General features: G+C 43.2%; 1 protein-coding gene across 1 annotated transcript in view; it reads left to right on the forward strand.

Moving 5' to 3' along the window:
• The window catches only part of igf1ra (insulin like growth factor 1a receptor), a 114170-nt gene extending 89185 nt beyond the window's left edge, over positions 1 to 24985 (forward strand). The window contains exons 11-21 of the mRNA XM_021570658.3: positions 7086 to 7357; positions 7504 to 7646; positions 7743 to 7908; positions 8052 to 8154; positions 8354 to 8424; positions 8527 to 8756; positions 9458 to 9562; positions 10646 to 10805; positions 11053 to 11182; positions 12447 to 12581; positions 17978 to 24985. Of these exons, the coding sequence (XP_021426333.2) occupies positions 7086 to 7357; positions 7504 to 7646; positions 7743 to 7908; positions 8052 to 8154; positions 8354 to 8424; positions 8527 to 8756; positions 9458 to 9562; positions 10646 to 10805; positions 11053 to 11182; positions 12447 to 12581; positions 17978 to 18512 (2050 nt within the window). The 3' untranslated portion in view covers positions 18513 to 24985. The remainder of the gene's footprint in view (positions 1 to 7085; positions 7358 to 7503; positions 7647 to 7742; positions 7909 to 8051; positions 8155 to 8353; positions 8425 to 8526; positions 8757 to 9457; positions 9563 to 10645; positions 10806 to 11052; positions 11183 to 12446; positions 12582 to 17977) is intronic.
• Positions 24986 to 26015: the final 1030 nt, after the last annotated feature.

The following is a 26015-nucleotide window of genomic DNA, read 5'->3' on the forward strand; positions in this document are numbered from 1 at the left end:
AACAAAGCAGAGCTCATGCCTTTCAAGCAACTTTAAAAAAAATCATCATTAGAGTCTCATCATGCAGCCTTAGAATGTATTAAAAATCAGAACATATAGCCCAACGTTTGTAGAACAACTGAAGTTACATTAATAAATGAAGCATATAGGAGTACCTATTTCTATGTTAACAGCTCAACACAGAATAGTCGCATGTGCACACTCCCTTAAATGTCCTTTCTATTTTATTCAGCTCTGTTCAATTATTTTCTTCATACTATAAAATAATGCCACGGAATTCTAAGCAAATCTTGTCTGCTAAGTGAACTAGTGTAGCCCGCAGCCATATGGCATAGTCACATCAGGACTTAACATAAGGACAACTATTCTGTTCTTCTGAAATAGACTACATTTTATTCATATAATGTTTCTTTAGACCTGTCTAAAATGATAAATGGATTTGTTGTGAAGGTGTAGGCTACATTACATGGATTTATTAGACTTTTTAAAATGTAGATGTTCCAAAGGTCTGCATGTGTGGAAGCCAGGAGATGCTAAATGTGTTTATGTTAATTAACGGTCAATTATCGTGAGACCGACAGTTATTTGCTTGACAATCATCGGCTGATGAAATTTTGTGATCGCCACAGACCTAGTCCTGACTCCAGCCTGCTTGGTACAGATTGCTCTTTATCACCTGCTGGGCCAAGCTCATGCATTCATGTAGTGTTATGAATCCCTTTCCTTCTCCTCTGTGATGCGATCTTTCACAGTATTAAAACAATATGTCCAACTCAGAAAATAAACAATAAAACAAGACCACTATTGTTAGTAGTTGTTTTCATTCTCTCTCTTCCCTGCATTTGACTGTGTTGATTTGTTATAGTATAGCTGTCTAGGAAACCGAGGAGTACCAGGTCTCTGGCCTGCCTGCCTGCCTCCCGCTAAAGGCTATTATTGTGTATGCACAGGCCCTCCACCAGAACAGAGACAGCATTATCACAGAACACTCGAGGGAAGTGCCTCTGAATTAGTGTGAGTTTATTGAAAAGTTCAAGATTTACGGAGAAGGGGCGAGGGAGCGAAGGGAGGGGGAAACAGAAACAGAGGGAAGAGGAAATGTTTTCCATTCTGTCGCCCTCCTCGCTGCTCTCCCTCCTCCTCCACTCACACGCTCTCTTTGTCCGCGGCGCAGTTCGGAGTGACCGGCTGCCAGGAAATGTACAGCGAAGCCATCTGGAATTCCAATAAATGAGAGAAGGGAAGGGAAGATCCCCTTAGAGCTGGCCAGACCAGTGAACACCATTCAGTGGGATAGACTGACTGGCTCGAGTAGTAGAGGAGAATAGTCAGGGGACAGGGATGGGTGATGACCGATTAGATTCACTGACTGGACATCAGCTGATTGGGCTGTTGCAAACATGACCTCATGTAGAAGGAAGTACAGTAAAGCTTTATGTGTGTTTTGTCCTGTTGTTGGCACTGCCCTTAGCCTCTGGTTATCTCTCTATGTATCCTTCAGACACCACTAGCTTTGATACTGTATATGAGCATGAAGTAAAAAAGTCTTGGGTCCCCTTTCTCTGGCCTCACTTTTCACTGGCATGAGAGACTGCTGTGTTCAGCTGCTGTGGTAAAAGAGTAGTGTTAAATCACGCTGTTCTGGCTCCAGACAGAGTGTGCAGTCATGTCCCACTCAGGATCTCTCGCACAGCAGAAAAGGTGAGAAAGTAGAAGTGGAGCTGGGGAGGGAGGACACCAGCTGTAGTCAGCACCTGGTTAGATGGTCACGCTTCAGCTAAAGTCCTCTGTCTGGAGTTCATCTGAGGACAGGTCTGCCCTTGCTCTGCTCTGCCTGGCCCTGGCTGCTCTCTGGCATTCCTGCTGTTTGTCCCCTCTCCTGGGCACACTGGCACATGGGGGGGGTCTACCCATCACCCCTCTCATTCATCTCGGGGGAGACCCAGTCTTCAATGGCAGGCAGTCTTGTACTATCTTCCAAGCACTTGTCTTTTATACAAGATGTTCATTAAAGCTATGCCAGTCCTCAGTGCTGTTGTGTTTATTGTTAATAGTAACTAATACTTTTGGAGAGAGCTGGACCGTGGACTTTGCTGGAGCAGTTAAAATGGTCAGAATGGAATGTTGACAGTGGTGTGCGATGGCTACTGTTTTCTTCCCACAGATCTGTCTGTCAGCTGTGTTTTTCCACTCACAGTAAATAGTATTTTCCTGTGGGTGCCCGGTCAGTCTCAAGGTCTTTTGTCACGCGCTCATAATATTGTCATACTCACAAGGAACAGTTCTGAGAGGACATTGTCATTGGCTTTCTACAGTTGCTAAAGTTATAGATGCTGGAATGTAAAACAAAGCAGAAACAACATTCTCTTGGATTCTTGTGTAAACCCTGCTGGCCGACACTGTTAGGTGAAGTTAGAAAAGGATCCTTCGGAGGTCACAGTCATTTCAGATTAACTCATCAGTCATTCACTAATTTACCTCTCCTTAAAGACTCAGCTAAGTAAAGATTAACCAACATTACATATTGACTTTATCTTTTCCAAGTGTACTGCAAACACCGCATGAATCTAAATATATTCTGGATTCCCTGTCATTTGGTTCAACATATACAGCACATCCCACCACTGTCAGACAGTCCTGTATTCTCCTTAGCCCACTTAACTGCACTGTGGGATGACTGTTGAATTCTTTCAGAGACTCAGAGAGAGCCAGTCGTTACGCGTCTCCTAAAATGTGCCTCTAGGTAAGGTCTGCTCCTCTCGGTACCGCCACAGCGTCCCCCGTGTGTTGTGGATTCCCAGTGGCCTCGCCTCATAGCATCTGGTGAGCTGCTGCTGCCGCTGCCTACACGTTGTCAGTGGCTCCAGCTAGGGTCCACCTGCAGTCGGCCTGGCTCTCCATCATCACACCATCATCCTCCTCATCATCCTCATGACTGTGTATACATCCATCTCCATCGTTCCATGAAAGAGGGCTGCAGTCCTGTTGCAGGCTCTCGTGTTTGCTCTTTTTGGGTGAAATTTACCATTTTGATTTTGTGTTTATTGCTTTATTTACATTATTCTTTATCATATGAAAACTACCACTATGCATCAAACAGGTGGTTATTATTCTCCCATGACTTTTCCCTGAGCAGTGAATTTGTCCCGTGGATGAGGACATGTAGGATAACTCAGTCAGTAGGCGTCTGTATGGACAGGCTGCTGACAGTGTGTGGATGTGTGCTCTCTCTGCACCTCTCTCCCATCCCTCTGACCTCATCACACCACACAGCTCCACAGGGAGCAGACCACTGCAGCTGGACAGACACACTGCAACAACAAATAACACCAGGCCACTTCAACATACTGTACTCTACTCTCAGTTGAGTTGTATCACACTGGAAACTGTCATTTTGCTACATGATATGTACTTATGACTACTTCTTATTCCCATTCTGGATTCTTGTAGAGGACCCCACCCTGTCCCGTGAGGTTGAAGGGGATGTTTTTGCTCAGTGTGACTCGGTGTTGATGACGTCATGTGGGCGGTGTATGTAGGCTTCAGTATACTGTATGTACAATATTGTGTGATGTAGTGATGGGGGAAGAATTAAGATACAGTAGAGTATCGCACTATTGTTTTTGACGATATTATATCGATTCTATGACTATTGTATTGATTCTCTAAAAATATTGTCTGTACTTGCACCAAAACTCAGGTATTTCTCCTTCTCTAGCTTTTTTTCCTATCTTGTTTTTATACTCAACAAAAATATAAATGCAACATACAACAATTTAAACAACAATTTACTGAGTTACAGTTCAAAAAGGAAATCAGTCAATTGAAATAAATAAATTAGGCCCTAATCTATGGATTTCACGACTGCGCAGGGGCACAGCCATAGGTGGACCTGGGAGGGCATAGGTCCACCCACTTGGGAGCCAGGCCCACCCACTGGGGAGCCAAGCCCAGCCAATCAGAATACATTTTTTCCCCACAAAAGGGCTTTATTACAGACAGAATTACGTCAGCCGTCCAGGTGGCTGGTCTCAGACGATCTCGCAGGTGAAGAAGCCAGATGTGGAGGTCCTGGGCTGCGGTTGTGAGGCAGCTTGGACATACTGCCAAGTTCTCTAAGATGGCATTGGGGGCGGCTTATGGTAGAGAAATTAACATTAAATTCTCTGGCAACAGCTCTGGTGGACATTCCTGCAGTTAGATTGCCAATTGCACAATTGAGACATCTTTGGCATTCAAATGTATTTTAATTTTATTTATATAGCCCTTCTTACATCAGCTGATATATCAAAGTGCTGTACAGAAACCCAGCCTAAAACCCCAAACAGCAAGCAATGCAGCTGTAGAAGCACGGTGGCTAGGAAAAACTCCCTAGAAAGGCCAAAACCTAGGAAGAAACCTAGAGAGGAACCAGGCTATGAGGGGTGGCCAGTCCTCTTCTGGCTGTGCCAGGTGGAGATTATAACAGAACATGGCCAAGATGTTCAAATGTTCATAAATGACCAGCATGGTCAAATAATAATAATCACAGTAGTTGTCGAGGGTGCAACAAGTCCGCACCTCAATGGTAAATGTCAGTTGGCTTTTCATAGCCGATCATTGAGAGTATCCCTACCGCTCCTGCTGTCTCCAGAGAGTTGAAGACAGCAGGTCTGGGACAGGTAGCACATCCGGTGAACAGGTCAGGGTTCCATAGCCGCAGGCAGAACAGTTGAAACTGGAGCAGCAGCACGGCCAGGTGGACTGGGGACAGCAAGGAGTCATCATGCCAGGTAGTCCTGAGGCATGGTCCTAGGGTTCAGGTCCTCCAAGAGAGAGAAAGATAGAGAAAGAGAGAATTAGAGAGAGCATACTTAAATTCACACAGGACACCGGATAAGACAGGAGAAATACTCCAGATATAACAGACTGACCCTAGCCCCCCGACACATAAACTACTGCAGCATAAATACTGGAGGCTGAGACAGGAGGGGTCAGGAGACACACTGTGGCCCCATCCGATGATACCCCCGGACAGGGCCAAACAGGCAGGATATAACCCCACCCACTTTGCCAAAGCACAGCCCCAACACCATTAGAGGGATATCTTCAACCACCAACTTACCATCCTGAGACAAGGCCAAGTATAAGATCTCCGCCACGGCACAACACAAGGGGGGGTGCCAACCCAGACAGGAAGATCACGTCAGTGACTCAACCCACTCAAGTGACACACCCCTCCTAGGGACAGCATGGAGGAGCACCAGTAAGCCAGTGACTCAGCCCCTGTAAGAGGGTTAGAGGCAGAGAATCCCAGTGGAGAGAGGGGAACCGGCCAGGCAGAGACAGCAAGGGCGATTCGTTGCACCAGAGCCTTTCCGTTCACCTTCACACTTCTGGGCCAGACTCCACTCAATCATATGACCTACTGAAGAGATGAGTCTTCAGTAAAGACTTAAAGGTTGAGACTGAGTCTGCGTCTCTCACATGGGTAGGCAGACCATTCCATAAAAATGGAGCTCTATAGGAGAAAACCCTGCCTCCAGCTGTTTACTTAGAAATTCTAGGGACAATTAGGAGGCCTGTGTCTTGTGACTGTTGCGTACATATAGGTATGTACGGCAGGACCAAATCGGAAAGATAGGTAGGAGCAAGCCCATGTAATGCTTTGTAGTAAAACCTTGAAATCAGCCCTTGCCTTAACAGGAAGCCAGTGTAAGGAGGCTAGCACTGGAGTAATATGATCAAATCTTTTGGTTCTAGTCAGGATTCTAGCAGCCGTATTTAGCATTAACTGAAGTTTATTTTGTGCTTTATCCGGGTAGCCGGGAAAGTAGAGGATTTCAGTAGTCTAACCTAGAAGTAACAAAAACATGGATTCATTTTTCTGCATCATTTTTGGACAAAAAGTTTTTGATTAGTGCAATGCTACGTAGATGGAAAAAAGCTGTCCTTGAAACAGTCTTGATATGTTCGTCAAAAGAGAGATCAGGGTCCAGAGTAACGCCGATGTCCTTTAATTTGAGACGACTGTACAACCATCAAGATTAATTGTCAGATTCAACAGAAGATCTCTTTGTTTCTTGGGACCTAGAACAAGCATCTCTGTTTTGTCCGAGTTTAGAAGTAGAGTTTGCAGCCATCCACTTCCTTATGTCTGAAACACAGGCTTCTAGCGAGGGCAATTTTGGGGCTTCACCAAGTTTCATTGAAATGTACAGCTGTGTGTCATCCGCATAGCAGTGAAAGTTAACATTATGTTTTCGAATGACATCCCCAAGAGGTAAAATATATAGTGAAAACAATAGTCGTCCTAAAACGGAACCTTGAGGATTGTGTTGTGTGACAAAACTGTACATGTTAGAGTGGCCTGTTATTGTCCCCAGCACAAGGTGCACCTGTGTAATGATCATGCTGTTTAATCAGCTTCTTGATACGCCACACCTGCCAGCTGGATAGATTATCTTGGCAAATGGGAAATTATCACTAACAGGGATGTACAAAGAATTCTGGCCAAAATTTGAGATAAATAAGCTTTTTGTGTGTATGGAAAATGTCTGAAAATGTCTGTTTGCATTTATATTTTTGTTCAGTATATAAATGGTGAGCCAATATGTTTGCAGCACTTTTATTTCCATGACTGATAAACACGTGTTTGCTCATGGCTCTTTCTTGTCCCTCTGCAACAGACATGGTGAGCAATATGTTTGGAACATCGAGCCGCAATATAACCACAGTATCGAATCACAATACATATAGAATCCTGGGAATTGTGAGAATTGCAATACAATCGCATCGGTACTTTAAGTATCGTGATAATATCATATCGTGAGGTCCCTGGCAATTCCCAGCCCTAGTGTGCTGTCTGTAACCGATGTTCCAGAGTATATTACTGTATGGTTGGCTGACTTCGTATTCCCCTTTCTCCTCTTTAACTTTGCCTCTGCTCCCTTCCAGAGAAGCTGAAAGCCCACACATCTGCTCTCCTCCTCCTCCTCAACCTCTGTCTTTTATCCTTTGTCTTTCTTTGCCACGTTTGTGCCTTTTGTGCTGCAGTCAGTCAATGAGTCTCTCTCACATTCTTTTGGACCCCCTTTGTCCCTCAGACCCCCAGACCGGCGACGTAGGGATCTATTTGGTGTCGCTAACAGCACCCTGGCACGGGGTGGCAACACCACAGGCCTGGAGGGTAATAGGACAGAAGGAGAGCCCCCTGAGAGGGAGTTCCCCTTCATGGAGGACCGGAGCAAGACAGAGTTTATCGAGATCCCCAACCTGCAGCCCTTCACTGTGTACCGCATCGACATCCACGCATGCAACCAGGAGGTCCGTCGCTGCAGCGCTGGAGCCTTCGTCTTCTCCAGGACCAAACCTGCAGGTGAGGCAGTCACACACAGTCGCTAGAAAAAGGCTTCAACAACAGCAGCCATCTGTATAGATTATCGTTCTAAACTCACTATGCCTTTTTGGACATGGCTAATGAGTAGGAAGCCATCTGATATCCAGTGTGTCTCTGTTCATCAGACAAAGCGGATGACATGCCAGGCAGCGTGATCCAGGAGAGGGATGAGAAGGTGGAGGGGTCGGTGCTGCTGAGGTGGCCAGAGCCTGTCAACCCCAATGGCCTCATCCTGATGTATGAGATCAAGTTCCGCCAGGGCACCGAGGTGAGTCTGCATGGACCAGGACTCCTGAGGCCTATGGGAGCTCTGCAGAGCCTCAACCCTCAGGTTGACACTGTCTGTGTGTATCTTTTCTCCCAGCCTGAGAAACACGAGTGTGTGTCACGCCAGCACTACCGTGTTCACAAAGGAACTCGTCTGACCAACCTGGGCTATGGGAACTACTCTGCCCGCGTGCGTGCCACCTCCCTGGCAGGAAATGGGTCCTGGACTGAGCCAGTGTCCTTCTACGTGCCCCCACCCAAACGTATGGAGAACACATGCATTTCCACATAAATTACCCTCTTCAAAGGACTTTTTATATAGATTATTTTCATGTCCAGAAATGATTTCATTTCCTTTTCTCACTGGTCAGATTTGAATAGTTGTTCTGTTTTCATCTGGTTGCAGGGGACTATGACAACGCATTCTATCTGGTCATCATCATCCCCATCATCGTGATAATTCTCATCGCCAGCCTCATCACTGTACTCTTCTTTATCAACAAAAAGAGGTAAGAGAAGCTGAATGATCCCTAGAACAAATAACAAAACATTTGACTAATGCAATCTTAATCAGTTTAATGGTATAATAGTGCTATTGTGATCATTTTCCTGCCATAGTCAGTTCATAAGATCGTAGGCTTTTCTGCTGAATTTATCTGTTGCCAAATCTGCCTCCCATGGCTCACACAGATGTGTTTGTGTCCACAGGAACAGTGACAGGCTGGGGAATGGTGTCCTCTATGCTTCTGTCAACCCTGAGTACTTCAGTGCTGCCGAGAGTAAGAACCCTCTGAAGACCTACTGTCATTTTAATGATGAGATTTTGTCAATGTCTCCTTAGATGATGGCTGTCTCTGACTGTCCTCTCCTCCTGTGTTCAGTGTATGTTCCAGACGAGTGGGAGGTGGCCAGGGAGAAAATCACCATGCACAAGGAGTTGGGCCAGGGTTCCTTCGGCATGGTGTATGAGGGCCTGGCTAAGGGCGTGGTTAAGGACGAGCCTGAGACCCGCGTGGCCATCAAGACAGTCAACGAGTCAGCCAGCATGAGGGAGAGGATCGAGTTCCTCAATGAGGCCTCTGTCATGAAGGAGTTCAACTGTCACCACGTGGTGAGAGAGTCCAAAACACCAGTTAACATAAGGGATATTGGCTCAGAAACATTTGCTTTTAAATTATAAGGTATTGCCTCAATTTCAAAGGTTAAAAGTTAGAAACAAAGGAAAGAGATCCATCAGCTTGGGAGTTGTAAGTCACCCCTCCTGATGCATAGGGTCAGAGACACCTAGCTGACTGTTGAGGTCAGAGGTCAAATCCAGGGTTCACTACCCAAGGAGATGCAGTATAATTCCAGTATAACCTGAGGCCAGCTATAACTGTGTGACCTGAGACCGTTAAGCTCTATCACAGCCAAATCCTCATTAATTCAGCTAAACGGAAGTGTTAAGGATTTCCCCCCTGGAAAGACTATGTTACAATCTTTTAGCATGTCTGGATGTTTAAAAGTCAAACATTTAATTATTAAGCTCAATTTGAATAATTTAGAGGCAAAGAGGATATTTTTTTTCTTGCTTTCTTCAAAGCTCCTCAGTAGCTTTAGTTAAGAGGAGCCAGAGTAGTTTCAAAAGCCAGAACATTCCACATCACTTCAGTCAGTTCGATTAATAACACTTAGAAATAATGTTTCTTGTCCAATAATAGCACAGAGATAATGTTTATTGCCCAAAAGCTTCATAAGAAATACTACATCAATGAGAATTGTTTGTACTCATATCTCTGATGCCATATCTGTTCTGTGTTCTAATTGGTGTAGGTGCGTCTGCTGGGCGTGGTCTCTCAGGGCCAGCCCACCTTGGTGATAATGGAGCTGATGACCCGTGGAGACCTGAAGAGCCACCTGCGATCACTCCGGAAAGAGGTACGTACATTACCCCTTCTGCTCTTTCCCACATAGTCTCTCACAGAACTCAAGTCTATGGCCTTGTCCTGAATCTGTCTTGCCTACTACTTACAGAAACTGCATACTGTGTGTACTAATCATACTACATTCTATTTAGAACATACTGTTGTGTAAAAACTTAAACAACAAATATCAGCATACTAGACTCACTCATACTGAGAATGTGTTATCTAATGCTCAATTGCGTTGTTTCCCGCCATTCGTTCATTTTGGTAGAGCGTCTGACCTTATGTCACTATTAGCTGATTATCAGCTGCTGTCAAACACACGTGGATCTGAAAATGCGACTCTCTACCTGTATAATGTGCAGCGAATTATACTAAATGAAAAACCCAAATGTGTTTGACATCCTGGCATTTAAAGCATACGTATTGTTTTTAATTTCACATACTATAAAACATATTTTCGCATTCCCAGAATACCTACAATTTACAATGTAAGTACAGGTTTTTGGACATGGCCATTGTGTCAGTGCACTCACGCACACACAGTCTTGTATGCCTAACCTTGTAGGGACACACAATTCAGTTCCATTCTAAATCTTATTTTCCCTAACCCCAACCCTAACCTGTACTCTTACCCTAACCCTAACCTTAACCCTAACCTTAACCCAAAAACCTAACTTTAACCCTCGCTCCTAACTCTAGCTCATAATCCTGACCCTAAAACTAACACTCGCTTCTAACCCTAACCCTTAACGTAATTCTAACCTTAACCCTAAACCCCCTAGAAATACCATTTGGCCTTGTGGGGACTAACAAAATGTCCCCAGTTGGTCAAATTTGTGTTTGTTTACTATCGCTGTGGGGACTACTGGTCCCCACAAAAATAGCTAAACACACACACACACACACACACACACACACGAAAGACATGGAGGGGGAGATATATCCACACCTCTTTCAGTTGGTCTCTCCCATTGTGTGGTGTGCCCTGGACTCCAGGCCAGGCCATGGTTCAGTGCTGCAGACAGGGAGAGGGAGGTTGGAGGGAGAGACTGAATGGCCTGCTTGTGCTCAGGTCTCTGCCTCTCTGCCACAGAACACATCCAGCCAGGTTCTGCCCCCGCTGAAGAAGATGATCCAGATGGCAGGAGAGATTGCGGACGGCATGGCATACCTCAACGCCAACAAGTTTGTCCACAGAGACCTGGCTGCCAGGAACTGCATGGTGGCAGAGGACTTCACCGTCAAGATTGGAGGTGAGTGCCTCAAAATACAGTAGTACTCATAATCCCCGCTGTAAGTTTAACGCTCAACTCCCTCTGCTGTACTCCAAAGTAAGTATTTTGAGATCACTGAGTGCTTGAGTGGGAGGAATAGCTCGTAAATCTAAATGGACAGGAGAAGGAGAGGTGAGGTGATGGATAAGGCCTCATGTGCCTCCTCTTCTCACATTAGTGGGATATTTAGTGGCCATTTAAACCTCTCTTCTCCTCTTCTTCTCAGACTTTGGCATGACGCGAGACATCTACGAGACGGATTACTATCGGAAAGGAGGAAAAGGCCTTCTGCCGGTCCGCTGGATGTCTCCAGAGTCGCTGAAAGATGGCGTGTTCACCACAAATTCTGATGTCTGGTACGAGCTCCCCGCTGTCCTCCCTGACTCATACACACGCAGAGTTAGCAGGCCTGCGCAGAACAACAAGTGTACTCTGTATGTGTTCTAGAACATTGCATGCCCTAGCTTGGGAAAAAACGTCAGATCACTTCACACACACAGCCCATGTCCTAACCCACTGGGAACAGTCTATTCTGTGTTGGTTCAACGTAATTCCATTGAAACGACGTGGAAACAACATTGATTCAACCAGGGTGTGCCCAGTGGGAAGGAAGATTGGAGGTTATCTGGATGCCATTATAGTTAGTAGATACAGTAAGTCTTGGCAGTGAAAAATAGTTCTTGTTTAGTCATGTACCTTTGTGCTCTCAGGACCATGGAGTGAGTTTAGAGCAGCAGATCAAGGCTCCGCCCAGTTCTCTCTCTGGAATGGGCTACATTAGAGAAATATAGCTGTTTACTAGCTCCTTAGTTTTTGTTTCTCAATCGAAAGTGTCCCACGGGTCTGTCCCTACAAGCACACTTAAACTCCTCCAGATGTTTTCAAATTATGGGTTAGAGTGCCAACAGAAACCCACCTCCACATCCCACTCCCTATCTTCCTCTTTGAAGTCATGCAGATGAAAAGGAGCATTGTGGGAACCCATTCTGGGCTCTTATGAGATTTACCAGTAGGTGTCTTTATCTAAAAAAGTCTCTTAATGTGGTTTTGTCTTTCAACACTCTCCTGTTTCAGCCAATTAGATACAAGTCAGTGTTGTAATAGGCTTTTTTAAAGAGTGTTGAGAGCCGTCTTAGATCCCTAGCCAGTGGCCTTGGAGAGCTAACAAATAATAATTGGCAACGATGCACTCTTTGTTTTCTTGTGTCAAGCTTAGGTTTTGGTTTTCTGTTGCAGTTCCTTAGTGCTCTCTGGGTAGTATACAGTCTCATGTTATTAATGAACAACACATGGATAAGGCAAGATGACACAAACATTTACATATGGCAGACATAATGCAGTCTATGTCCTTTTTTGATTAATATATGGAACATGAATTTATGAATAAACTTTTCTTCTGTTCTTTGCACCATCTGCTTTATACTGTGAGGGATCATTCTTACTCAACCTTGTACTATGCAGCGCCATCATTGTAAAGAGCTTCCAGAGACTAGTTACATGCCCTGCTGGGCCCTGTGTATGGATGTTTTAGCCTGTATTACCCTGCATGGTTCTACCACAGTTATGCAGCAGCTAATGTGTTGTCTAATAGGCCTGTATCCTCTCGGTTGTCCCCTGCAGGTCGTTTGGGGTGGTGTTGTGGGAGATTGCCACCTTGTCTGAGCAGCCGTACCAGGGCATGTCCAACGAGCAGGTGCTGCGTTTCGTCATGGAGGGAGGACTCCTGGACAAGCCTGACAACTGCCCTGACATGCTGTGAGTCCCATTCTCTTTCTCTCAATGTCAATCTCGCTCTTGGGCTGGGTCAGGGGTAGGATCATTTCTCAATGACACTATTAGCCACTCCTTCAAGATGCTATGTTTTTCCTTTTTCCTGTTCCACTGTTATGCTTATTCTTTAGGTGCATTTTCAGATATTATTGTCCTTTAGTACCAGCTCAATGTCTGGTATTGTTTCCTAGCTAAATCTAAAGATTTACCTCTTGCGAATATTGCCTCTGCTGCTTCTATTTAGAGTTTAGGGGCCAAATGTGAATACTATATCATGAGATCTGTATGCCAGGGGGGAGCTAAGCGAAGGCCTGACTGGTGACATTTACGTCACGGTTTAAATGAAGCTCAGTGACATCATGGCCCCCATGCTCAGCTGGCGGGACAGGAGCTCCCGCCTCAGCAGTAAGCCGAGGCCCATAGAAGGGATGCCACGGCCCGTAGTGAGGGTACGAGGCAACAGATCAGTGTCTGCTCATCAGCCTTATCCTGTAATAGAGAGAGCGAGAGAAACATACAGACAGAGCCTGAATTTCTAGGCTCATTAAGAAATGTCTGTCTGGAAAGTGGGAGAGAACAGCCTCCTTAGCTGTCAGGTGGCTCTTCTGCGTATATGCATTTCTCCTCTGCCTCTGATCTCAATGTGAGGGCATTCCCTTTTTTTCCTCCACTCTCCATGGCTGACCTCACCTTACAGAGAGGTGAGAGAGGGGCAAGTGTTATGCAGACACAAACCTCAGGTTTCTATGGCAGCCTCACAGTGGTGTCCTGATTGCAGGAGCTTGTGGGTTGTGTTACGCAGGGGCGGGAGGGTGAGGGTTAGGGGGATGGTTTATATGGGAAAAGCTGCTGGTCACTTCTACTGTAGTGAGTTAGTGAAGAGTTACATTATAGAGGCCTGTAGAGCCAGTAGGGTTGCAGTGGTGAACACTGCTGTAATCAGAGTCTGGGGAGAGAGGGGTATTTGGTATTTTATAAGGATCCCCATTAGCTGTTGAAGAAGCAGCAGTTACTCTTCCTGGGGTCCACACAAAACATGAAACATGACACAATACAGAACATTAATAGATAACAGCTCAAGGACAGAACCACATTAATACATGTTTTTTGTTAATAAAATAGAAAAGGCACACGTAGCCTACATATCAATACACACACACAAACTATCTAGGTCAAATAGGGGAGAGGCGTTGTGCCGTGAGGTGTTGCTTTATCTGTTTTTTTAAACCAGGTTTGCTGTTCACTTCCATGAGATAGTTCCATGCAGTAATGGCTCTATATATAATAGTGTGCGCTTTCATGAATTTGTTCTGGATTTGGGGACTGTGAAAAGACCCCTGGTGGCATGTCTGGTGGGGTAAGTGTGTGTGTGTCAGAGCTGTGTGTAAGTTGACCATGCAAACAATCGGGGAGTTTCAACACATTGTTTCCTATGAAAAGAAGTGATGCAGTCAGTCTTGTTTCTTTTAAAAAGAAGTGATGCAGTCAGTCTATCCTCAACTCTTTACCAAGTGAGACTGGCATGCATAGTATTTATATCGGCCCTCTAATTACAATGAAGAGCAAGACGTACTGCTCTGTTCTGGGCCAGGTGCAGCTTAAATAGGTCTTTCCTTGCAGCACTCAACCAAATGAATGGACAATAATCAAGATAAGACAAAACTAGAGCCTGCAGGACTTGCTTTTTGGAGTGTGGTGTAAAAAAAGTAGAGCATCTCTTTATTACGGACAGACCTCTCCCCATCTTTACAACCAATGAATCTATATGTTTTGACCATGACAGTTTACAATGCAAGTTAACGCCAAGTAATTTAGTCTCCTTAACTTGTTCAACAGCCACAGCATTCATTAGCAGATTCAGATGAGGTCTAGAACTTAGGGAATGATTTGTCCCAAAAACAATGCTCTTAGTTTTAGAGATGTTAAGGACAAGTTTATTACTGGCCACCTATTCCAAAGCCCTCTTTAAGTGTTTCAGTGACTTCAATTGCTGTGGTTGCTGATGCGTATATAGTTGAAATCATGCCAGTGGCAGGTCATTGGTAAAAATAGGAAAGAGTAGAGGGCCTAGAGAGCTGCCCAGCGGTACATCACACTTTACATGTTTGACATTAGAGAAGCTTCCATTAAAGAACACCCTTTGAGTTATATTTGATAGATAGCTCTGAATCCACGATATGGCAGAGGTTGAAAAGCCATACCTCATATGTTTTTTCAAAAACAGGTTATGGTCAATAATATCAAAGGCTGCACAGAAATCTAACAGTACAGCTCCCACAATCTTCTTCTTATCAATTAATTTAAACTAAATCAGTCATTTGTGTTTGTGCAGCACATGTTGAGTGCCCTTCTCTATAAGCATGCTGAAAGTCTGTTGTTAATTTGTTTACAGAGAAAAGCATTGAATTTGGTCAAATACATTTTTCCAACAGTTTGCTAAGAGCTGGCAGCAAGCTTATAGGTCTGCTGTTAGACCCAGTGAAGGCTGCTTTACCACTCTTGGGTAGCGGAATTACTTTGGCTTCCCTCCGGGCCTGTGGACAAAGACTTTCCTCTAGGCTCAGATTAAAAATATGACAGATAGGAGTGGCTATAGAGTCAGCTACCATCCTCAGTAGCTTTCCATCTAAGTTGTCGCTTCCAGGAGGTTTGTCATCATTGATCGATAACAATAATTGTTCCACCTCACCCAGACTAACTTTACAAAATTCAAATTTGCAATGCTATTCTTTAATTATGTTTTTTTATGCATGAATATGATGGCTCACTTTTCGTTGTTGGCATTTCCTGCCTAAGTTTGCCACTTTGCCAATAAAGTAATCATACAAATGATTGGCAACATCAATGGCAGAGAAGGCAAGGATAACATAATAGAGAAAGGGATGAGTCATATTTAAAAGGTTTTACCACGTGTAGCATATCCTTAATTAGTTAGGAAATTCTGTTTTTCAAAGGGCTACTTTCCCTCAAAGCTGAATTATGGGCATGAGTGACAAATGAAATATTTATACATTTTTGATATATCTGAACTATTGTTCTATGGTAAAGGATGACTACACATTTGGTCCAATGTTAGGGAGCTGCATGAAAAGATATGGTTTTCTGAGTGGTGATATTGGGGAACATGTTAATGGTCTACAGCTGAAGATTGCTGTTTACATTAATGGTCTGGCATAGCATAGGTTGCTCTCTCTAGCTCTACTCTGGCCAGCTTTGGTTTGGTTATTTATAATGTTGTGAAGGATGCAACGTTTACATACACTCATTACACTCATGATGTGAGTGAAATCTGCTAAAAGGTCCTGGAATGTGTTTGTGTGTGATGAGGAGCTGAGTGCTGACAAGCAGAGAGGATATACTGCAGCGTATTCACATCAACGAGTGTTACACACAGCGACAGATGGCTCAGGAAGAATTTGCAGCAGGCCAACGCCAAGCAGACAGGTTACTCTGGAGCGTGGGCTCAGCTCCAAGCATTACAGACATTTTCATGGGAGGTCTTGGAGTCGGGGTTTAGTTTAGCCATCTGAAAGACAACTTTAAGAGACTAACTGAGAGGGTGAAAAACAACCCATGGCTGGTTAAAACATAGTTTGAAGTTAAGTGTCTGCTTAACTACCCAGAATGCTTTGGTGCAGAGAGGCTAGAATACCCAGCTGTACAGGCTGTTGTGAGATCAGACAGAGAGAGGTGGCTGCTGGGAGATAGAGGGAGATGACTGAGGTGTTTATGAAGGTATTCTGAGGCTTTAGAAGGTATTCTTAGCTTGTTTGTGTATAATTTAAGATGTGGTGTGTGGGGGAGCACCGCACCCAACTGTAATGATTCTCCTTTTATTATGTTGTTTTGACGTTTTCTGTGTTCTGTCGCTGGCCTTTCACAGTATGTTCATTTATGATTTACTGTCTACACTATATATACAAAAGTATGTGGACATGCCTTCAAATTAGTGGATTTTGCTATTTCAGTCACACCCATTGCTGACAGGTGTATAAAAACGAGTACACAGCCATGCAATCTCCATCGACAAACATTGGCAGTAGAATGGCCTTACTGAAGAGCTCAGTGACTTTCATTGTGGCACCGTCATAGGATGCCACCTTTCCAACAAGTTAGTTCATCAAATTTCTGCCCTGCTAGAGCTGCCCCGTTCAACTGTAAGTGCTGTTATTGTGAAGTGGAAGCATCTAGGAGCAACAACGGCTCAGCTGCGAATTGGTAGGCAACAAGCTCAAAGAACGGTACCGTCGAGTCCTGAAGCACATATAGCGTAAAAATCATATGTCCTCAGTTGCAACACTCACTACCAAGTTCCAAACTGCTGCTGGAAGCACAATAACTGTTTGTCGGGAGCTTCATGAAATGGGTTACCATGGCTGAGCAGCCGCACACAAGCCTAAGATCATAATTCGCAATGCCAAGCGTTTGCTGGAGTGGTGTAAAGTTTGCTGCCATTGGTCGCTGAAGCAGTGGAAATGCCTTCTCTGCAGTGATGAATTACTCTTCACAATCTGGCAGTCCGACGGACAGTCTTTGTTTGGCGGATGCCAGTGTAACGGATGTGAAATAGCTAGCTAGTTAGCGGTGGTGCGCGCTAAATAGCGTTTCAATCGGTGACGTCACCTGCTCTGAGACCTTGAAGTAGTGGTTCCCCTTGCTCTGCAAGGGCCGTGGCTTTTGTGGAGCGATAGGTAACGATGCTTCGTGGGTGACTGTTGTTGATGTGTGCAGAGGGTCCCTGGTTCGCGCCCGGGTACGGGCGAGGGGACGGTCTAAAGTTATACTGTTACACCAGGAGAATGTTATCTGCCCGAATGCATAGTGCCAACAGTAAGGTTTGGTGGAAGAGGAATAATGGTGTGGGGCTGTTTTTCATGGTTTGGGCTAGGCCCCTTAGTTCCAGTGAAGGGAAATCTTAACGCTACAGCATACAATGACATTCTAGACAATTTTGTGCTTCCAACTGTGTGGCCACAGTTTGGGGAAGTCCCTTTCTTATTCCAGCATGACAATGCCCCCATGCACAAAGCGAGGTCCATACAGAAATGGTTTGTTGAGATCGGTATGGAAGAACTTGACTGTCATGCATAGAGCCTTGACCTCAACTCCATCAAACACCTTTGGGATGCAGGTGTCCACATACTTTTGGACATATAGTGTAGTTGTACACATTCTACAGTAAATTATGATGGTACATTCAAACTGAGATACTATGTATAGTTTGCAGTGGTTGTTTGTATAGAAAGTTCTGGAAGTTCGTTGGTTCAGTGAGTATCAGAAACATTTTCATGGGCTCTATAATATTGGTGTACACTGCCATCTTCTGGTGAGAAGATGTAATGATATATGTATAATTGAGATTGTCTGTGTGTTGCCCTTAGGTTTGAACTGATGCGGATGTGCTGGCAATACAACCCCAAGATGCGTCCCTCCTTCCTGGAGATCATCAACAGCCTCAAGGAGGAGCTGGAGCCTCCGTTCAGTGAGATGAGTTTCTTCTTCAGCAAGGAGAACAAGCCCCCGGACACTGAGGAGCTGGATATGGAGGTGGAGAACATGGAGAATGTGCCACTGGACCCTGCACCCAGCAGACCCCCCACTGCCGTCCCTCAGCCCTCCCAGGGACCTATGGGGGCCACACGGGGCTCAGCGCCCCCTCCTCCCCAGCAGTTATCTCCAATACAAGGCCCTTCTAGTACCCTGATGGGACCTGGCTCCCCCTCCACCTCAGCCCCTGCTGCCTCTGCCTCAGCCTCCCCAAGCCTGGCTTTGGACAAGCATTCAGCACAGGTATCGGCCAACGGGCCAGTGGTAGTGCTACGGCCCAACTTTGAGGACACGCAGAACTACGCTCACATGAACGGGGGACGCAAGAACGAGCGGGCGCTGCCACTGCCCCAGTCTTCAGCCTGCTGATCCCAAGCCCCCCTCCTCTCCCCTCAGCCAGATCACCCTTCTCCGCCTCCTCTTCTCAGACAGGGTAACATAAACTTCTCCTCCGCTTTAGTTCTAATGGGGGGATGGATGAATAACTGACAGACATTATACTACTCTACTGCAGTAGGAGTCTTTTCTTTAAAAAATGAAATATTAACAAGATGTATGATTGAATCCCGAGACTGAGAAAGAGTACAGAAACCTGTTAAAGCATTTGGAGCATGGTGGCTCAAACAGAACTACAACACTGGGGAGCTCTGGTGTTTCCTTCTTGTAGAGTATTTGTTACTTTTTTTACAAATCTTTAAAGAAAGACAAAAATACAGACTTATTAATATTCCCTGACTGACAGGTATTGTAAGTGAGAGACAATAACTTATTTTAAGCATATCTGCCAGCAGATCCGACAGAAGAGCACTTTTTGATGATCTCAGAGAGAAGGTTGTATATATCTGATTGTGTATTTCTATACAAACACATGATTCTCTTGACAGTAAGATAGAGCTCCTCTTCCACACTTCTTTCCATCAATATACTTCTCCTCCCATATTTCAGACATTGATGTGTTCTGGACTAGGCTCATTGGTTTTCCTGTCAATATTCCGGGGTAGGAGGGAATGTTTTCAGGAGTGGGTAGATCGAGGAGGGGCTATTGTAAATCTGCCATATGTTTTGCCAAATCAAACTTAGCAATTTTCTCCCTCCTGCTCTTCATTTCTCTCTTTGATTGGACATGGAGAGAAACACAATCAAGCATCCTAAAACTCCCACATTGCTGTTTTTTTTTCTTTTTTCTACTTCACAATTACAATCAAATTGTAAAAGGAATTTGCCTGTTTTCTTTTCTGGGGGTTTTCGGGTTCACATCAGAGCCCTTATTTGGAGTCCTATTTTATTGTATGTGTCATCTGAGAGATGAAAACACCAACATCACCAACAGAGACATTGAACAAAAAGGACTTGGCGCCAAAAATACAACACATACAGAGACAAACCTGTAGTGGAAGGTATTGGATCAGTTCTGATACAAGGAGAACTAAAGGACTTAACAGAACTCCATGTTGTGAGCATACATAAGACTGCTAAAGGCATTGTACACAACAGGTATTTTTTAGACTAGTCATTAGTCTCTCTGTACAATTCAAACATTTATATAAAGGTCTTACAGTTGTATGTTAGACCTTAGGATCATTGTCACACACACACATCATTGGTTTGTCACTTTTATAACTTTTATACGGTTCAGATGTTCTCTTCTATGTCTGTACAGAATAAAGCTGCTATTTTTTTCTTTTTCTTTTTTGGATGTTATATATATAAAGAAATCCTTCAGGTTGACTATTTTATGATCTCCACTACAGTCCATTTCTTATGCTTCATACTTCTAGCAAAAAAAAATATTTAAAAAAAAATGACCTTTCTCTCTTCTTTACCCCAGAACAGGTTGTCTGTATCACAACATATTGTCCATTGCCTTTTATTTTTTTATGAACATGTTTTTCTTTGCATTATTTTTTGTAGATTTCTATATAATTATCATTATTATTATTATTAATTATTATTAGTTCGAATGGACACCGCAGCTCCGTGTGCGAGTGTGTAAGTTTGGCACCCTTTTTGTACCAGTTGTCTAGTACCTAGTTATTGCCCCCTAGGTGCAACTTAATCTCAGGTCGAAGTACATGTTTTGCTTTCTCCATACATTCTCATTACTGTCCTCTGCTTGTTTCACCTCTCTGTTGAGTCCAATAGTGCCCTCTCCCCTCCCCTCCAGCCCCACACTGAAATGTGCAGTACACCTGCCTCCCCCAGTGCCTCCTTTTGAAGTCAGGATTAGTTGCACAGGATCTTCTTTTTTCTACTGGATCTGGTGTTTTAACCCATTCTTTTTCCTGCCTCTCAATTGATAGGGCTAATTGGGTTGTCTTGTTTGCCTTAATGATCCCAACCACTCGCCATCCTCTCAAATAATGCTCATCCATAATCAAAGTTCTCTTTTTGTGTCTTAGATTTCAAGTGCAGCATTACTGCTTATTCTCCTTTATCATTCATTTAATTTGTGTTGTCATACTCATTCTCTTACGATCAAAGTGAAAACAGTTTCTATTGTTTGTCTCCTTAAACATGGCACCTGTACACCAAATAAGGATGGGTTAAAGTCCAGGGAAGTGGTCACATTTCAATGTCATGAATTGAATAGGTCTTACTGGGGGTGTCAGTATGAAAAGTGTTTTTGAAGGATTTCTCCTCATCTTTTGAAAAAGTTTCCAGCTTTGAAGTTATTCTCTGTAGGATTGTTATTTATTTTTTTATTTTCCTTTTGTGATATCAGTTTAAATCACTGTATAAATGCCCCTTCATTCATTATAAAGTTTGATTTTTGATATGTACTTTCTTTGGTGTCATGGCTGGGGGACTTTTTCCCCCCTTCCCTTCAAGTATATATCTACCTCACTCTTTTTAAGTGTGTATGAAAAGAAAAGTACGTCTCACTTTTTCTCATTACTCTGTATAAGGTTATAACATTATTAACAAAACACACCACACCCAAACCCGGTTGGTGTGGAGATGGGATGGCGCTAGGGTGGCTCTAATTATATCTGGTCCCATGCTTAAAAAGTTCTGTATCAACTACATGTCAAATCAAATTTTATTTGTCCCGAATACAACCTTACCGTGAAAATGCTTACGTACAAGCCCTTAACCAATAAATCAGTTCAAAAAATATAGTTAAGAAAATAATTGCTAAATTAACTCAAGTTTGAAAAAATCGAATCTAAAAGTAATACAAGAAAATGACATAACAATAAGGAGGATATATACAGGAGGTACCGAGTCAATGTGAGGGGGTACAGGTTAGTCGAGGTCATTTCTAAAGTGACTATGCATAGATAATAAACAGCGAGTAGCAACAGTGTAAAAATCAATGGGGGGGGGGGGGGGGGGGGGGGGGGTCAATATAAATAGTCTGGGTGGCCATTTGATTAATTGTTCAGCAGTCTTATGGCTTGGGGGTAGAAGCCTTTTGGTCCTAGACTTGGCGCTCTGGTACCGCTTGCCATGTCTGACTTGGGTGACTGAAGTCTCTGACAATTTTTTTTGGGCCTTCCTCTGGCACCGCCTAGTATATGGATGTTCCTGGATGTCAGGAAGCTTGGCCCCGGTGATGTACTGAGCCGTACGCACTACCCTCTGTAGCGCCTTATGGTCAGATGCCGAGCAGTTGCCATACCAGGCGGTGATGCAACCAGTGGTGCAGCTGTATAACTTTTTGAGGATCTGGGGACCCATGCCAAATCTTTTCAGTCTCCTGAGGGGGAAAAGGTGTTGTCGTGCCCTCTTAAAATGTTGTGCTGGTCCAAAGATTTTAAATAGAAAACAAAGTATGTTTGTAGTTAAGCTGAAAGTATGAGGAATATAATGTATGTGGTACAGGTTATATTATGGCTTTGATTTAATAAAATCATGTACTGTATTGCACAGGAAATGGCTCTATTCCCACCCTCATGGTTCGAGCACATGCTAACCGGGTTACCTAATAATGCTAACTTAGAACAACGTTAAATTACTATTGTGATGGGAAGCATTTATCGAAGGCTACACGAGGTACACTATGTATTGGTAGAGAGCATGACACAGCCACCTCAGACATCCCATCTCCACTCCTCTGCAAATGATTTCACAACTAGAAATCCTCTGATCATACAGCCGGTAAGAAGGGTGAAGCTGAATGGTATCTTCTTCTTTTTCTATTGTATCATGTATTTAGGTCAATTTTAAGCAAATCAATACATTGCAGTTAAGCAACATGTGGGTAAAGAAAAATGGGAACATTGCATTTATCATCTTTGATCGTCTAAGACATTTTGCAATGTAATATATATTGGGAAACCAGGTAGATCAGAGGATGTTTGGCTTTAGCCTGAATTCTGGACATCTAAACCACTACTGACATTGAAACAACTCCAATAGAATGTTTGCCAACACTGGCTTCTGGTTTCAGCTTAAACGTTTCTTCATGTAAAAATGTTAATTGATAATATCCTATGTACGGTGATGTAAAGTATGGATTTCCCCTGAAGTATAAATGACGGCACTTATTTCTTTGAAACCCTCCTAGTGAAGACAACATACTCATATACTCCAAGACTCAACTGCCCCACAAGTCCTCAAAGTTAGTGCTACAACAACAAACAGAGCTTTGTCGTTTATGTTGCTGGGAGCAGTTGAGTGTAGAAATCACCAGCATTAGAGAAATACTAGGTCAATATGGAGTAGTTGTGTTATATGAAGGCATATGGTTAGGACACCACACACTCTGTCCTGGGAGGGATGTCTCAAAGCAGACTAACTGTATAAAAAAACATCTACAGCCATCTGCTGCTGCTCCACCTCCTCGTGCATCTGTCAGACAGGACACTGTTGTTTCCTCTGTACTCCTTCATCATCTAATCTCTCCATCCTATCCACCTGCCCCTAATGACTAACTTTTCTAAATAACACCTACAACGCTCCCACATTCAAATAATGCAGTTACCTTTTTTTTGTATCCTGTTAAGATTTTTGAAACCATTCCAATTGGCTTGGAATAAATTTATCAGATTTTTCTACTGTCCCTTCATCGTAATCTTCTTCATCGTCATCCTCATTGTGATTATTCATAAGACTGCACCCTCTTTCTCTATTCTACTGCTGCTGATAATAACACTGCTTCAAAGACTGTCTCAATCCATGGGTGTAAATCCTCTAAGACTGTGCCAATATCAATGGAAGTGTGGTTGAGATGGCGGCGTTGGATTTAGACCTCAAATTCTCATTAGATGTATTTTTCAATAGATTAAGGGTCATTGAAAGGGGAAGATCCAATTTTGCCGAGCAAAAGACAAGTGGAGCTGAGGGCATATTAGAGTTTATACTAGTTGCGGAACAATATTTAATTTTTTCGGGTCGTGGGATGGAGAAAGGTTTTTGGTTCACAGTTCAACATAGCCTGGAAGGCTAAAGTGTTCTACAGTATATTCTGAAGTTATTCTTTTTGAGGAAGAAATCCATTGGGGGGGAAATGAGTGCAGCAAAAAAGACTTGGTTGGATGAATGGCACATTTCCAGGAACAAATGGCTTTATACTGTATATATGCTACCAGATTTTAAAGAAAGAATCTAGGTCAGATTTTTAATGCTAGAATCCTTAGTTGAAACAAAAACAAAATAGCCAACCCAACTCTTTTTTTTGGTAAAAGCTGAGGGATGGGCCTGGAGAAATGTTACCACTCTCAAATATATAGACAGAGCTATGGATGCAAGAACTGACCATCCATGATATCAAAATGTACATTTTAACCATATTTTGAAGCTACAGTATACAGTGTTTGTTTACATTGATGTTGTTTACAAACATTGGAGCAAAAAAAAAAAAAAGGTTATATTTGGGGTTCTGATCGGGTATGACAGTGGAATTAAGCACCTGAGGTGTTTAAAAGTTATATTCTTCAAGAATCAATGGGTATATATCAATAATTCACAAGTCCAAAAAATGTATGTAGCAACTAATGATTCTAGCTTTAACAAGAGCCTTGCGCTTCTGTTGTTGAGTACAGTATAATGGATGGGAGTGTTTCACAATTAGATTTAGTGTTTCAAGTGTTGGTGTCTGTAATGATAAAAGATACAGATATGTGACATTTATTTCTTCTTATTTTCAGTTATCAACATGGGTTAAAGGGTTGTCCTGTTGTGAAGTGAATTATCTGTTTTTATGGAACGCTGCCAGAGTTGTTTAGTTACCAGAAGGTTACAGACCTATTATACCCATAACTCAACCAAACACATGGACATAAATAGTACAGGCATGTCCAGTAGATTACGGGTAGTCATGGCAGAGAGTAAATTACATGACTAGAGTTTTAAGAAGAGTTGTTTACAGTAGATAAATAGTTGCTTTTTGCATTGCCAGTTTGCATGGAGATAAATGGAGATCAAATTGACTGAAAAGGTTGCATTTCAATTCTCATTCATATTCATGTAATTGTATTTTCTTCCGAATGTTTTGTATGTAAACTTCAGGTTTATATGAGATGCATCAGTGCAATCAAATCGCAATAATGAGCTTGAGGTTTATCAGTATAATTTTTCAGGCACTGTTGTTCTGCTTAGCATTCTGACAACTTCAAAATGGGCCTTGATCTACTGAGAATATTTTACTTGTTTTTTTATTTTCTTTACTTTCACAAAATCTGAATCGCTGTGTCATTTCATTGATTGGCAAATAGATTAGGTTAAACAGCGTGGCTAGACTGTCTTCTTGCAAGTTCTGTATCTGAGGCCTCCTGTTTTTTTCATGAGTATAGTTGAGCTGGTGTATTTTTGACATGCCATTCTCTTAATGTGTATCTATGAGAATTTCTTGTATTTTCTTTTTTTCTTAAATTTTGAATAAAAAAGTGAATGAGAAAGATGACTTGTTGTGATGACTTATTCCTTATGAATTATAAATGATCCACATCTCAACATACCTGACTGTATAATTGTATATTTAGCAGAATGACTTTCTGTTGATCAAATCAAAAATCAAATAAAATTGTATTTGTCACATACGCCAAATACAACAGGTGTAGTAGACCTTACAGTGAAATGTTTACTTACAAGTCCTTAACCAACAATTGTTTAAGAAGTTAAGAAAAAAAAGTGTTAAGTAAGAATAAAAGTAACAAAAAATTAAACAGCAGCAGTAAAATAGCAAGTGAGACTATATACAGATACAGTATGAATAGTAACAAAAACGGAGCCATCATCTAACACACCTGAGGAGATGACATCCAGACCCATCCTTGGAGAGGGACTTCATGTCTATGATGGAGTTCAGTCTATCTCGTCTTCCTTCAATGCAGCAATGGTTGACAGGACAGAAGCCACACACATCTCTGTAGCCATTGTTCTTCCCTGTCTGCTCCAGAGAGATAGAACCCAGGGCTATACCAAGATGTATGGCAACTTTGAAGCAAGCCAAAAAAATGTGACTGTTCAGGTTTGGGTATTAAAATCTTGTTTTTGAGGTTACAAGTGTTGTGCGTGTTCTTTCTGAGTGTTGATTCTAGTGGGGTTAACACCAATAGGACCGGGAGGTCCGTGGGACGACGCACAATTGGCCTCGCGTCGTCCAGGTCTCGCGTCGTCCAGGTTAGGGAGGATTTGGTCGGTAGCGAAATCCTTGTCTCATCGCGCACCAGCGACTCCTGTGGCGGGCCAGGCGCAGTGCGCGCTAACCAAGGTTGCCAGGGGCACGGTGTTTCCTCTGACACATTGGTGCGGCTGGCTTCCGGGTTGGATGGCGCTGTGTTAAGAAGCAGTGCGGCTAGGTTGGGTTGTGTATCGGAGGACGCATGACTTTCAACCTTCGTCTCTCCCGAGCCCGTACGGGAGTTGTAGCGATGAGACAAGATAGTAGCTACTAAAACAATTGGATACCACGAAATTGGGGAGAAA

The sequence above is a fragment of the Oncorhynchus mykiss genome, chromosome 2 (genome assembly GCF_057628025.1).
Source record: "Oncorhynchus mykiss isolate SJ-2025 chromosome 2, ASM5762802v1, whole genome shotgun sequence".
In the NCBI taxonomy this organism is placed as follows: Eukaryota; Metazoa; Chordata; class Actinopteri; order Salmoniformes; family Salmonidae; genus Oncorhynchus; species Oncorhynchus mykiss.